This window comes from Myxocyprinus asiaticus, chromosome 34 (genome assembly GCF_019703515.2).
Source record: "Myxocyprinus asiaticus isolate MX2 ecotype Aquarium Trade chromosome 34, UBuf_Myxa_2, whole genome shotgun sequence".
Lineage (NCBI taxonomy): Eukaryota > Metazoa > Chordata > Actinopteri > Cypriniformes > Catostomidae > Myxocyprinus > Myxocyprinus asiaticus.
In genome coordinates this window covers 38,309,550-38,325,225 of record NC_059377.1, presented here as the reverse complement: position 1 = coordinate 38,325,225, position 15,676 = coordinate 38,309,550, and the positions used below count along the sequence as shown (strand labels likewise).

The window sequence follows — 15,676 nt, the reverse complement described above, 5'->3', positions numbered from 1 at the left end:
ACAAAAGTCTCTAGAATTTACTCAGAATGGTGCCAAAAACAAAAAACATCCAGTGCGCAGCAGTTCTGTGGACGGAAATACCTTATTGATGAGAGAGGTCAACGGAGAATGGCCAGATTGGTTAGAACTGACAAAGTCTATGGTAACTCAGATAACCGCTCTGTACAATTGTGGTGAGAAGAATATCATATCAGAATGCTATTCTGAGATGCGGGTTGGCGCTGTTTTGGCGGCACAAGGGGGAACTACACATAATTAGGCATTGGTACCTGGATGGGTATCGGCACTGATACTGAAGCTTTTAAACGGATCGTTATCAGTCCGACAAGCCCGATCCAAATCCGATACTGTGTGTTAGTCATGTTCGTTACTGTCAAGCTCAAAAAATGACATAAAAGAACCATAAAAACACCATTAAAGTAGTTCATATGACTTGTGCATTTTATTCAAAGCCACTTGAAGACGTGCAATAGCTCTGTGAATCACAAAAGGCTGTGTTTAATAAGTAAATATATAAAATGCACGCGCAGCTCCAGCGCGTCAGTGAATGGCACAGCTCTGTTTACACACACACTTGCGGCTATTTTTAGCCTTCACACAGTGCACAATATTTGAGCACTACTCACGAACAACATCTCAGATGTTGATGCTCAATAGTTCGGTTCACTTATAATATGCATTTAGAACGGCACTGGAGGTGCATTTTACCAGAAATTGAGTAAGAAGCGAATTAAAACTACTGTGTGAACTTGCCTACAAACAGACACATACAGGACTTCCTGGAGAGTTCAGAATGTCAAAATAAAAGCGTGAGGGTTTAAAAGTTAAACATGCACGACTGAGAAATATTACTATATATTACTATTATATTATTATTATTTTCATTTGTTTACAATTTACAATAAAGTCCAGATACAGAACGGCTTATTTTCTACTGATGACTTATACTGGAATTACTGTTAATTTTGCTGCTACACTATCCAGTAGACGAGTTAATAAAAAGTGTTTCTTAAAAAGCTATATATTTATATTGAAATAATGTGCAGTTAGAGGTTTATATTTCTTTACATATTAAAGAGTACACCCAATTAGTTCCACACAATAATGTAAAGATATTCTAAACTGATTATGCAAAAAAAACACCACCACTGGTATCGGATCGGTATCGGCCGATACTGAGATTTCCGATATCGGAATCGGAAGAGAAAAAGTGGTATCGGTGCATCTCCATTCCAAATCTGAGGATAACTTTTAAGCTCATGAGTTTTATGAAACATTATTTAAGACCATGCCATGTGTTTTTTTAATTATTATTTATAAAAGGAAGTTTACATAAGCAATAAAATCTACTCAAAAACAAACAAAAAAAGTCCTTTCACCCTGTTTTTTTTCATATGCTGCTTCATTCATGTGTTTGTCTGCAGTCTGTAAGCCATTCACACTTGGGATACATGGATGTGCCTCGAATTATTATTCTTTTGTCCATATTCTGCCCATTTTCTAATCCTATTATATGTCTGCCATAGTAACACCTATATTGACACCCAACATTCACCTTTGTTGTTGCATCGAAAGTCTTTCTTAGAAACAAGTATAAACTTTTTTTTGTGATCTTGCATGGATTCTTTTAACAAATTCCATTATAAAATACAATAAAAGAGGGTAACAGGTGCATACTATGGCAAAGGTTAGCATGTTAGCATTAGCTTAGCTCCATGTCAGCAGTGTGTAAACACAACATACTGAATTTATACTTTCAATCATCATCGAGTGGTTATATCAGCTTCTTTTACTGATCTCATGTGGATCCCATTCATAGAATGAAGCAGAAAGCATAATATTTATAGAATATGCAGCCTATAGCAAACAGGTTCAGTGACAAATGCAGAATTCTTCAAATATACAGACATCGAACCAATAAAGAAATTCCACGATCGCTTAAAAAATATAGCCAAACCATATATTTTCAAAACCGACATTCACAACATATTTCATCGGTCTCAACGTTATTATTACATTTTACAGAGTTTATAATCATACTATGGTAAGGAATGAGGACACGGGTCATGTGATCTCTGGCGTAATAAAACGAATGTCAACTTTTCAAAGCTGTGTTCTGTTATATTCGCCGCGCTTCATCTAGCTTTCTCAATGCAAGAACGCATTGTCTGAGCGGCCCCTTGGTTCCAAAAATCAACCCGGTACCAAAATCGATAAAATCATTAATATTGTGGAACCCAACATAATTCAACAATTCTGTGTATGTCATATTTGTTTTCATTAAACTGTATTATATCCTCAACACATATGGGTCAGCATTAGGCCATTGATAAACCCATACCTATGGACAACTAGTCTAGATTTAAGGTTTAACTGTTATGTCATTTTTGCAAGACTTCATTGGAAATTCATTATTGGACGCTGAGTGTTTTGTAACTTTGACAAACATGAACAAAGATTTTGACATTAAACCGTTTTACCTCAATCAATTTTTGTATATATATATATATATTATACAGACATACACACACACACAAAACTACCTGAATCTCTCTGGTGTGAGGAAGTTGAGCAGATGGAAAAGCTCTTCCAAGTTGTTCTGTAGAGGAGTTCCAGTCAACAACAGCTTGTGCTGCAGTGGGTAGTTGTTGAGAATCCTGAAAAACTGCACAATAAACACCACAGCACAGCATTACAAAATCAAACTATCATAATAACAAATAAATAAAACAGTCATTTATTGGGGATAAACCCAACCACCTTCCAGCTATCAGCTCTTGAACTTTAACCACAGCACCTTAACTGAACTCAAAGTACAAATCATTTTGGTCAAATTATTATGCAGACTGCCCAAAATGTTTTATTGACAATGTTGGTCTCACCTTTGATTGGTTATTCTTCAGTCTGTGGGCCTCGTCAACTACCAAACATGCCCAGTCGATGGAGCCAAGAACAGCCGTATCAATAGTGATCAGCTCATAGGAGGTCAGCAGCACGTGGAACTTCACAGAGGCTTCTTTCTGCAGAGTGATAAGGAAATAATCAATACAGATGCTGTGAATCAGATTTGAAGAAAAAGTGAATAGTCCACCATACTAACCTTCATCTTAGAGGGTTTCTTGCCTCCTCGGATGGCGTTATTTTCAAAGGAGAACTCGTTTTCTCTGATAATAGCCCTACTGTCCTTGTCACCTACGTAAGTGACGACGTACATGTCGGGGGCCCACATCTCAAACTCTCTCTCCCAGTTAATGATGGTGGAGAGAGGAGCACTGACCAGGAACGGACCCTTGGAGTGGCCCTGGAGAAAGAGCACGAATGCCGCAACATAAACTTCAATGACATTTTTGTGACTTTATCCCTACTATTGCATTCTGGAAATTTCGGAGCCGGGAGAGTTAGATTTTTAAATACCACGGTTTTTTGTATGGGAAAAATTTTTTGGGACTTTGTCAAGACTATCAAAATACACACGATAACTGGTTTTTTTTTTCCTTCAGATTTTTAAATCAAATTGTTTAAGATATATAACCATTTAAATTTTACTACTTTTGTGTTCATGGGTCAACTTTGACCCAGGCATCAATTGTGGCTTTACACATGATTTTTTTGTACATTTATGAGTTCGATTTTTACTTATAAACACCACTTACATTTTGCCTCTTTGCCATACTCTTTCACACACTTTTTTTTCTCTCTCACTGGGACTGAATACACATTCACATACAGTCACACACAGAAACACACATATTCCTGTACAGACATGACAGATGTAACAAACATAACAAATTAACTAAATCAAAGGTACTAATGTCTTAAGGGGGTGTGGCGAGAGCAAAAGTTCATGCACACATTAGCCTAAATAGGGCTTGTAAGAGGAAATTGTCCACATTCTGATGCCAAACAAGCTTGCAACAAACTCACACATCAACATACGGCAGTTCATACAAGTAAATGGAAAAGATTTTTGGACATAGCAAAGTTTAGTGGAAAAATACGTTGGTTTCATAATTTTTGACCCAAATTGCATTGAGCAGTTATAAGTAATAGGAAATTCATTCAAATTACTAGTAATTCTCACATTAGATGTTAATATAAATTGTATATTATGTTATTATTTAGATCAAATTTCACAGAAATGTTGATAAAAAAAAAAGATGTCTTCACATGTATCACACTGGTTTTTCTGTAGTTAATTGATATTTTGAAATGTCAAAGAATTTCTAAATTTTATTTAAAAATTTAAAAAAAATAAATAAATAAAAAAAGGCATATTAATTAACTTTTATATTTGTCCGTTAACATGCCAAAAATATCAATCTTTTTACATGTACAGTTAAGAACCTATTAATGAATTCCAATATAGTTTCAGATAAAAAAAAACAAAAAACATAAAAAAAACATCGAGTTATGAATGACTTATTAGCTTGAATTCCGCCGGGTCAAAACTGACCCGTGAATGCAAAAGGTGTATGCATTAGGAGGGTTAAAAGTACTGCATAACATTTCTATGGCCAATAACAATGATATATTGATACAAATACTTTGAGTCAAGCATATAACACTATTAAGCAACAGACGGTTCTAAACCTTAGTATTAAACAATACTGTAAAACACCTACACACCTCTTTATACAGTGAATAGAGGAAAACAGCAGTCTGCACAGTCTTTCCAAGACCCATTTCGTCTGCCAGGATGGTGTCGGTTCCCTGAGCCCAGGAGAAGCGAAGCCAGTTCAACCCCTCCAGCTGGTACGGATGCAGTGTTCCGCCTGTAGTGTCCAGATACTCTGGCTGACGATCAAACTTGATAGTGGGCTAGAGGAGGGAGAGAAATGGATTTTAGCCATATACATTTTAGTGTCACTAGTGTGACCAAACAATGAAGGTGACTTACATCCACGACTGGATTTTCTGGAGGTCGATCGAGTTTTCGCATCTTTCCTTTGATCTTCAGTTTCTTTCCTGGTTTACCTTCATCTCCCATCATCAACTCCCTTTAAAAAGAGTAAAACAGATGCAGAGTGAATATGTTGAGTGTGTCAGTGCTTGCCATCTTTCAAAGATTTCACTCCACATAGGAGTGGTGGAGGCGTAGTGGACTAAAGCACTGAACTGGTAAGCAGAAAGTTGTTGGTTCGATCCCCACAGCCACCACCATTGTGTCCTTGAGCAAGGCACTTAACTCCAGGTCGCTCCAGGGGGATTGTCCCTGTAATAAGGGCACTGTAAGTCGCTTTGGATAAAAGTGTCTGCCAAATGCATAAATGTAAATGTAATTCCCACGGAGACGATGATGTCGAGAAGTTAAAAGTCGTTCTGTGAAACTCCTGCAAGATTTGCATTTGCTGCAATGTTAGAATTAGTGTTATGAATCTTGCTTATCCACAGAACGAGGGTTATAGGGATAGTCCACCCAAAAATAACAATTCTCTCATCATTTACTCACCCTCATGATATCCCAGGTGTGTATGACTTTCTTTCTTCAGCTGAACACATTTGAAGAAAAATAGAAAAATATCTCAGCTCAGTAGGTCCTTAATATTCAAGTGAATGGTGATGCGACCTTTTGAAGCTCCAAAAATGACAGACAGTCAGCATAAACGTCCTCCATACGACTCCAGTGGTTAATTAATGTCTTATAAAGTGAAACAATCACTTCTGGTGCGAAAAAGATCAATATATTAGTACTTTTTAAACTATAAATCAATCATCGCTTCTGGTCAGCATTGGAATGCACATTCACGAAAGGGCAGAGTTCACGCGGTCTCTTGTGTGACGTATTAACGTTGGCACGTTACGGACATAATATCATGTTTTTATCTCGGTTGAGACATCAAGGATGAGCACACAAACACACCACTGTGAGTAAACAGTTACAAGATACAAATACAGATCTAAACCAAAATCAATTAAGCTTCTGTACAGCGTTCCTCTCACACAGTTGTAGACAGCGCTGCTCTTCCGGGTGTGTCGCACGTGCGTCTGTTCATGCGTGAACATGTCAATGCGATTACATCACATGCGTGTACTGCTGCTGACCGGAAAGCAATGATTTATAGTTAAAAAGTCCTTATATATTGATCTTTTTTGCACCAAAAGCTAATGTTTCGCTTTAGAAGACATTAATTTAACTAGTCGTATGGAGGACGTTTATGCTGACTATCTGTGATTTTTGGAGCTTCAAATGGACAGATCACCATTAACTTGAATTTTAAGGACCTACTGAGCCAAGATATTTCTACATTTTTCTCCAAATGTGTTCTGCTGAAGAAAGTCATTCACACCTGGGATGGCATGAGGGTGAGTAAATGAGAGAATTTTCATTTTTGTGTGAACTATCAATTGAACAGTAAAGTCCATGTACATTTAATCTATATGGTGTTAAGGATGTGCCAGGGTGGTAGACTAGTCATCCAGTCGTCCAACAACTGTCTAGTCGATTAGTGGGGTCGACTATTCAAAAGTACTGGTACTTCGGTACCAAGTCGATACTAAAATAAAAAAGATGTAACGATACCAGTGTTTCTGCAGTACAGAGCACCGACTCAATCCGGTACATCGTGACATGTCCTAGTGTGATTTATTAAATAGCTAAAGGCTGCAATCATACTGTGGAAGAGATGCATACTTTGAATGAATGCATAAGTCCGACCGCTCATACGCTGGAAACTCCACAGGCATTGAGAATCATTCACAACCCGTTGTATCAGATGACAGAGCAGAGCACTAATCCACTGTGAACCACGCAGCACATGCAAACTATATATTTATATTCTGTAATTAAATTACAGCATTTGCACTTTAATCTCAACTCAACTGTATTTATATAGCATTTAAAACAACAGAGTTGACCAAAGTGCTTCATAGTAATAAAATGTAAAACATAACATTTCAAAATGACCACATACACAAATACCAGTAATCTAAAAACACAAAATACAAAACGGTGTCCTACATTTCATTTGTCTGACTCAAAGGCCAATGTAAAGAGATGAGATCATCCATGACTTAAGTCTCCATGTCGCAAACGTTTTTTTCCGGAAAGTGAAAATTCAGGCAAAAAATACTCGTCATAATAAAAGCACGTTTCAAAATACAAGCTAGAGCTCTGAAATGTAAGAAATTGTGACGTGAATATTTTACAACTGTTTAGTAAAATGTAATATTCACTGTAATTATAATAATAAAGCAATACATCACAAGCAAGACCGCTGTTGAATAAAAGTTTGGCAACAAAATGCAGACATGTTGAAAAGTTCTATTTTCACTTTTTAAGTTTTAAGAATCAACTGATTAAACACCATTTTGATGATGAAATTAAAACATGGAATTCTGGAAAAAATATAATAATAACAAAAAGGAAAACATGATTTGGTAAAGATAAAACTGATTTCAGTAGGGTGCTACTTAACACTTAAGCAATGCATCCTTGATTGAAAAACGTATTATTTACATTGAAAATGTAACATTTTGTAAATAGGCTAAACTGGTGTGTTCAATAGCACATTGTCATATTTATGCTGTGGTACCGAAATTGGTATCGAGAGCCGTGAAATTTCACTGGTATGGGTACAGATTACTGACATTTTGGTACCGTGACAACACTAGGTCGACTACTAACTAGAGGTAGACCGATGTATATCGGTTTTACCGATTAATCGGTGATGATAGTTGCTTTTTGGAACTATAGGTTATCGGCAAAAAAAGATATTCAGATCGTTGTCGATATTTCTTTTTTATTATTATTTCTCATCAATAAACAAAACTCTTTATCAGTTGAATATATAAGCAATAAAAAGCTTAATTTGTTAAATACATAGAGCACTTTAACGGAGACAAGTCTCTGACATTTCAAAATAAGAGTTCCTGGTGTGTTTGGGCTGGTTTAATGTTAAAAATCCTAATCCTAATCAAATCTTTTTTTGGGGGGGGGGGGGGATTTTTTCCCCTTTTTCTCCCAATTTGGAATGCCCAGTTCCCAATGTGCTTTTAAGTCCTCGTGGTGGCGTAGTGATTCGCCTCAGTCCGGGTGGCGGAGGACTAATCCCAGTTGCCTCGTCAACCCCCACATCTTAACACGTGGCTTGCTGAGCGTGTTGCCACGGAGACATAGCGCGTGTGGAGGCTTCACGCCACCCACCGCGACAACCACGCTCAACTCACCACGCGCCCCACCGAGAACGAACCACATTATAGTGACCACGAGGAGTTTAGCCCATGTGACTCTACCCTCCCTAGCAACCGGGCCAATTTGGTTGCTTAGGAGACCTGGCTGGAGTCACTCGGCATTCCCTGGGATTCGAACTAGTGAACCCCAGGGGTGGTAGCCAGTGTCTTTACCACTGAGCTACCCAGGCCGCTATACACCATTTTATTCATTTTGGAGCCTCTGTGCCCTTAAGATGCTTTGGAGAGATTAAAGTCCTCTGCTGATTCTGTCTGACACTTCTTAAATAAACAGTTGCATTAAAAAAAGGTTTAAACTGCTTGATATTGTGAACTACATGTGTACTCGCAATATTATCTAGCAGTTCTGCGTTTATGAATGCGCAGTGAGGATCACCCTGAAACACTCTGGTTACGTTGATGTGTGCCATTCTGCGTTCAGAATGCGCATAAGCGGTTTTGTGCTGCTCTGTATTGGAGCCTTTCTTATTTCTTTCTTTGATAGCTTTGTGCAATATGATGTTATATTTATTTAGACTATTTATTTGTTGAATATCCGTTCGTTACCATGTTGAAGTATATCCGTATATCCCTCTGAAACGCATCTAATCAGGGTCATGTGAACATAACGGAGCCCAATTATACATTATTATCCTTAACACCGACTACACGTTCAAACAACCGACGACTAGTCAATTAAGAAAATTGGTAGTTTTACACATCCCTATAAAAGGTGTATACCTGTGGTTCCAGTACTGCAGTTTGTAGGTGTCAAACTCAGGAATGTCCATATCGTCCGCCTCCCAGGTGGACTGATCATATGCCGTATCTCTCCACTTGATGAGGTAGTGACAGTTATTCTTCTTATCCACACTAAACAGTGGAATAAAACACAATGGAACAGACGTGTGAGTAAAGCCATGAAATTAATCCCAAGTGATTCAATTCAAAGTAAATCTTAAGGTCATCTCACCTGTGGTTCAGGATTCTGTAAATCATCATCCACTCCATCTTGATGCCGAAGCGGTAGTATTTCTCTTCCATCCGAGCATAGGTGGGGTCTTTGCTCTTTCTCTTCTCACTCTTATCCTCATCTCCCTCAGTGCCAAAGTCAATGGGCGTTGGCTCATCCATGTCGTTCTTGCGCTGGTAGTTTCTGAACATCACCTGACAGTGCATCTCCAGCTAGAAAGAGTGAGAAATTGAGTGAGTGTCGTTTAAGGAAAGGCTCAGATCTAAAGAACTGATTTGCCTTATGTGAAAACTTTTTTTCCGAACTCAGGTGCACATTAAGGAATCGCAAACAATTCCACTTGAAACCAGGGTTCATGTAGTACGGTTCGCAATACTACCTAATTTGTTAAAGTGAACTGCAGGATCAACATCAAATATTCATAAATTAATCATTAAAATATGAAGTTATTGAAAACAAGTTTCTTTAATCTGACATTGAAAAGTCAAGCCACATTTTCAGAATTGGATGTCCTCTTTTCTGCTGCGAGATGAAAACGAGACAAGACCCAGTGTTGTTATTGGTACCTGTAGTTCAGTGACCCAGGAGCAGTGCCAGTAGGACAAATTCTGCCATTTGACGAAGAACTCCCTCTCAGGGCGACCGGCCAATGGTGTGGGGTCAGGCGCATCAGCTGGGAGGTCAGTGGGGCGGGGAACAGGAGTTGGAGGAGGAGGTTCAGTCCAGCGCCAGGTCAGAATCTTCTGCACTTTACCTTTCATACCAGGACACTGAAAACAGAATGAGACATGACAAACTGTCAAATACAGCAATAAAACACTTCAGTTTCTATTATTCTAACCTCAGAATAACTTGACTTAAAAAAAAAGCCTTTAAGTGCACAGGTACTATTTTATTTCACAAGCAGACATGACAGAGTTTGTGGACATTATCGAGGATGCAGAATGAAGCAAACGTTTACCGTTATGATGCTGCTGTAAACTTAAATGTAGAAATAACCGGTTCATAGCATTACTTATGACCCGTAATAATATATTTTCAACTGAAAGTGTCCAAAAACACAGGGTTTCCGAGATAAAGCAAACTGTGTTCAGCTACTTGTGATCTCAACCCTACCTCATGAAAAATAAAAAGTACAGATACTTTAAGTGCACCTTGAAGCCTCCATACAAGTTAAAACCAGTAAATGATTGACTCACAGTGCAGCGTGGGCAGATCCATTCTCCGTTGGGTATCTCAGGCAGGGGTGGGTTGAGACAGTGGATGTGGTACGAGGAGGGGCAGGAGTCACAGCACAAAAGCTCTCCACCATCCTTACACACTCTGCAGAACTCCATGTGATGATCGTCCTCTTCTGCCTCGCCACCTTCTGCCTCGTTATCCTCCTCACCGTCTGATGCATCCTCACGAGCCTCCCATTGGATCCCCATCTTCTCCTGAGAGAGGAAGAGATCATTTCATTACGCTGATTACAATTATAGCAAAAACTTAAGTAGCTTAGCAGAGTGCTTACTGTGAAAACAAATAAACATCAGGGCATAGTTTGCAATGTTAAAATCTGATTATGTGATCAGCATTCAAGATGGTTGGTTTTCATCCGAGACGTAGCCTGGTGGGGACAGTGTGCATACTCAAATTGCTTGGTGGTGCTTATTTGCCAAAAAGCCAGATAAAGGTTGGCTCGAAACAACTCATGAGGACTAAAGTTGGTTCAAACAAATTAAAACAACTAGATATTTGCATTTAGTTTAGTTAAACGCAGACGAAAATGTGTGTTGCTTGCCTATGCAAAACTCGCCACAATAATGCTAGAGTGTAGTAGCTGGACCTTATATTCTTTATATGACGTAAACACGTTCGGATGAATGACGGAAGTATGCAATTTCCCACCAAATCCGTCCCGACAGCTTTAAAATAGAAATCATTGTTATAGGCTTATCATAGTAAATCAGGGTAAGGCAAAAACATGGTTTGGAAGATGGATTGTTGGTGTACTTCCTCGGAAATGAACAATTTCATTAATAACAAAAAACAAATCTTACATAGTGTAGCTTTAATGAGGATAACATCACTGTGCATCATCTATCTCCGATATCTGTGCCAGGCAGTGCTCAAATCTCTCCTCAAGGGACTTTAGAAAACACTAAATATACTCACAGCCCCACTAAACATAGATCAGATTGATCAGGTCCTTTCTTTTTCAACTATTACTGTCCTAGTTCATCGCAGGAAGACACTCACACAGTGTGGGCAGCTCCAGGTGCCTTCTGGTGCCTTTTCCATATCAGGGTCCAAACAGACCATGTGATATGCTCGTGGACAGGTGTCACAGAGAATGATCTCTCCTCCCTGCTGACAGACCTCGCAGTAGTCCTGATGATCCGTCTCGTAGCCATCACCATCCTCATCTCCTAGCAGAGAAAGAGAGTGTGTGCTTAAAAGGAGGATGTTTACACCTGAAATTAACATCTGTCTTGGTTGATCCAACCTTAAGTGGTCAGCCGAGATATACAGTTTACACCTGAAGTTGACTACATACATCACTTTAGTGATGCACCGAAACTGAACATTTCTGGACACACTGGGCTGAAAACTGATTCTTTTAAATGTGACTTTGGAAAAACTACCCCTTATTTGATTTTTCTCAAAGGGATAATGACACAGACATAAAGAGTGAGTCACAAGGTGTTGTCTTGGCCTATTAAAAGGCTAAAACTCCGACTAGCTTTTTCACAGTTGCAAGGAAAAAGAGATCCTCACCCTTTTTCGTCTTCTTTTTGGGCTTCTTTTTAGCGCTGCTGCGACTACTGCGGCTGTTGGATCCATTTGACACGGACACACTGTTCATACTGCCATCATCAAAATCACTGTCCACATCAACATCATCCTCTTCACTCTATATATAAAAAAAAAAAAAAAAAAAAAAACGATTTTGAAACAATTGAAAATGGCTATATATAAGAAGCAGAGAGAAATATGTTGCAATTCCATTGCTCATGGAATGACCAGAGAATGACATAGTGAGTTGCTACATCTAAAATTAAAAACATGAGAACCAAGAACAAACTTTGCTAATGGAAAAGGTTAGAGGACAATTTTGAAGGCAAGTAAAAAAGGGAAAGGGTTGACAAAGCAGAGGTTCTTACAGATGATCGTTTCCTCTTGCTGTTGAAGCCGCCTAATTTGATCTTCAGAGGAGCAACCTTCTTGGTCTTCACCTTTTTCTCCTGAGGTTTGGGGGCGGGCTTGGGCTTCCTGCGAGCATTTGGACCTGAAACACAGGACTTTACTTTTTGGCAAACAACAAAATGGCATAGAAATCCTACATCATCATACGTAAATAAAAACCCATTAAGCAGCAGGGTATTGATACAGATTTCCCGATTCGATTCCGATTCACAAGGTCTCCATTCGATTTCAATTTCGATTCATATAAATTTATATACAGTTATGCTCAAACGTTTGCATACCCTGGCAGAAATTGTGAAATTTTGGCACTGATTTTGAAAATATGACTGATCATGCAAAAATGTCTTTTATTTAAGGATAGTGATCATATGAAGCCATTTATTATCACATAGTTGTTTGGCTCCTTTTTAAATCATAATGATAACAGAAATCACCCAAATGGCCCTGATCAAAAGTTTACATACCCTTAAATGTTTGGCCTTGTTACATACACACAAGGTGACACACACAGGTTTAAATGGCAATTAAAGGTGAATTTCCCACACCTGTGGCTTTTTAAATTGTAATTAGTGTCTGTGTATAAATAGTCAATGAGTTTGTTAGCTCTCACGTGGATGCACTGAGCAGGCTAGATACTGAGCCATGGGGAGTAGAAAAGAACTGTCAAAAGACCTGCGTAACAAGGTAATGGAACTTTATAAAGATGGAAAAGGATATAAAAAGATATCCAAAGCCTTGAAAATGCCAGTCAGTACTGTTCAATCACTTATTTTAAAAGTAGAAAATTCGGGGATCTCTTGATACCAAGCCACGGTCAGGTAGACCAAGAAAGATTTCAGCCACAACTGCCAGAAGAATTGTTCGGGATACGAAGAAAAACCCACAGGTAACCTCAGGAGAAATACAGGCTGCTCTGGAAAAAGACAGTGTGGTTGTTTCAAGGAGCACATTGACCCCTTTCCAAACATAGCGCTTATGGTTGTGACCGTAAAGCTCTATTTTGGTCTCGTCACTCCAAATTACAGTGTGCCAGAAGCTGTGAGGCGTGTCAAGGTGTTGTCGTGCATATTGTAACCGGGCTTTTTTGTGGCATTGGTGCAGTAAAGGCTTCTTTCTGGCAACTCGACCATGCAGCTCATTTTTGTTCAAGTATCGTCGTATTGTGCTCCTTGAAACAACCACACCATCTTTTTCTAGTGCAGCCTATATTTCTCCTGAGGTTACCTGTGGGTTTTTCTTTGTATCCTGAACAATTCTTCTGGCAGTTGTGGCTGAAATCTTTCTTGGTCTACCTGACCGTGGCTTGGTCAAAATCAATGCCAAAATTTCACAATTTCTGCCAGGGTATGCAAACTTTTGAGCACAACTGTAGGTATATTTCAGTTATAATATCCCTTTTGCTTACATATGAAATAAATTCGCTCCCAGCTAATCTGTGAATTATACAGGGGGTCTTCTTACTTGGTACAATATGAAAATATTAATGTAACTAATTATATATATTAAATGGGGTTAGTTTTTATATTAAATGGTTTTTCATTATTTTGGTCATATTTTAGCTTTTTAAAAATGAACAAATCAATGTATTTAATCAATAAATATAATACTATATTGCATATATTTTGTTACATTTTTATTGTTTAATTGCATAACAAAACCTGTCTGTCTCTTTAAGGGAATCTTGCATTTCTGCAGACAGCATCTTTAAAAAAGCGCATGTTAATAAGAAAGATGAGATAAAGCTATTCGAGTCTATGCTATGCTGATTAGAATTAAATGTTTCTTTTTTTGTTTATGATCAACAACTGACTGTAAAGAACGGAAAGGGAATTAAGAGACATTATTCAAATGGGTTGCGAATATCTCGTCTTTGGACACACATAAAACGGAACATCTTTTACTCTCAACACGCAGTGAAAGGATCTCGTTGCTGAATACTCCACCACTATACTACACAATTCATCCACTGGTGAGTGAAATCTAAACAATTACCAGTCAGCTGCCAAATATACAGGTGCATCTCAATAAATTAGAATGTCATGGAAAAGTTCATTTATTTCAGTAATTCAACTCAAATTGTGAAACTCGTGTATTAAATAAATTCAATGCACACAGACTGAAGTAGTTTAAGTCTTTGGTTCTTTTAATTGTGATGATTTTGGCTCACATTTAACAAAAACCCACCAATTCACTATCTCAAAAAATTAGAATATGGTGACATGCCAATCAGCTAATCAACTCAAAACACCTGCAAAGGTTTCCTGAGCCTTCAAAATGGTCTCTCAGTTTGGTTCACTAGGCTGCACAATCATGGGGAAGACTGCTGATCTGACAGTTGTCCAGAAGACAATCATTGACACCCTTCACAAGGAGGGTAAGCCACAAACATTCATTGTCAAAGAAGCTGGCTGTTCACAGAGTGCTGTATCCAAGCATGTTAACAGAAAGTTGAGTGGAAGGAAAAAGTGTGGAAGAAAAAGATGCACAACCAACCGAGAGAACCACAGCCTTATGAGGATTGTCAAGCAAAATCGATTCAAGAATTTGGGTGAACTTCACAAGGAATGGACTGAGGCTGGGGTCAAGGCATCAAGAGCCACCACACACAGACGTGTCAAGGAATTTGGCTACAGTTGTTGTATTCCTCTTGTTAAGCCACTCCTGAACGTCTTACCTGAGCTAAGGAGAAGAAGAACTGGACTGTTGCCCAGTGGTCCAAAGTCCTCTTTTCAGATGAGAGCAAGTTTTGTATTTCATTTGGAAACCAAGGTCCTAGAGTCTGGAGGAAGGGTGGAGAAGCTCATAGCCCAAGTTGCTTGAAGTCCAGTGTTAAGTTTCCACAGTCTGTGATGATTTGGGGTGCAATGTCATCTGCTGGTGTTGGTCCATTGTGTTTTTTGAAAACCAAAGTCACTGCACCCGTTTACCAAGAAATTTTGGAGCACTTCATGCTTCCTTCTGCTGACCAGCTTTTTAAAGATGCTGATTTCATTTTCCAGCAGGATTTGGCACCTGCCCACACTGCCAAAAGCACCAAAAGTTGGTTAAATGACCATGGTGTTGGTGTGCTTGACTGGCCAGCAAACTCACCAGACCTGAACCCCATAGAGAATCTATGGGGTATTGTCAAGAGGAAAATGAGAAACAAGAGACCAAAAAATGCAGATGAGCTGAAGGCCACTGTCAAAGAAACCTGGGCTTCCATACCACCTCAGCAGTGCCACAAACTGATCGCCTCCATGCCACGCTGAATTGAGGCAGTAATTAAAGCAAAAGGAGCCCCTACCAAGTATTGAGTACATATACAGTAAATGAACATACTTTCCAGAAGGCCAACAATTCACT

General features: G+C 38.7%; 1 protein-coding gene across 2 annotated transcripts in view; it reads right to left on the bottom strand.

Moving 5' to 3' along the window:
- Nucleotides 1-15,676, bottom strand: part of LOC127424937 (chromodomain-helicase-DNA-binding protein 4-like) — a 43,215-nt gene that overhangs the window by 16,066 nt on the left and 11,473 nt on the right. For both annotated transcript variants that reach the window (XM_051670504.1, XM_051670505.1), the window contains exons 7-18: nucleotides 12,289-12,413; nucleotides 11,903-12,038; nucleotides 11,384-11,553; nucleotides 10,342-10,578; nucleotides 9,709-9,912; nucleotides 9,143-9,354; nucleotides 8,911-9,042; nucleotides 4,898-4,997; nucleotides 4,627-4,818; nucleotides 3,101-3,301; nucleotides 2,883-3,020; nucleotides 2,544-2,665 (exon numbers count right to left, since the gene is read on the bottom strand). In XM_051670504.1, coding sequence (XP_051526464.1) covers nucleotides 2,544-2,665; nucleotides 2,883-3,020; nucleotides 3,101-3,301; nucleotides 4,627-4,818; nucleotides 4,898-4,997; nucleotides 8,911-9,042; nucleotides 9,143-9,354; nucleotides 9,709-9,912; nucleotides 10,342-10,578; nucleotides 11,384-11,553; nucleotides 11,903-12,038; nucleotides 12,289-12,413 — 1,969 coding nt within the window. The remainder of the gene's footprint in view (nucleotides 1-2,543; nucleotides 2,666-2,882; nucleotides 3,021-3,100; nucleotides 3,302-4,626; nucleotides 4,819-4,897; nucleotides 4,998-8,910; nucleotides 9,043-9,142; nucleotides 9,355-9,708; nucleotides 9,913-10,341; nucleotides 10,579-11,383; nucleotides 11,554-11,902; nucleotides 12,039-12,288; nucleotides 12,414-15,676) is intronic.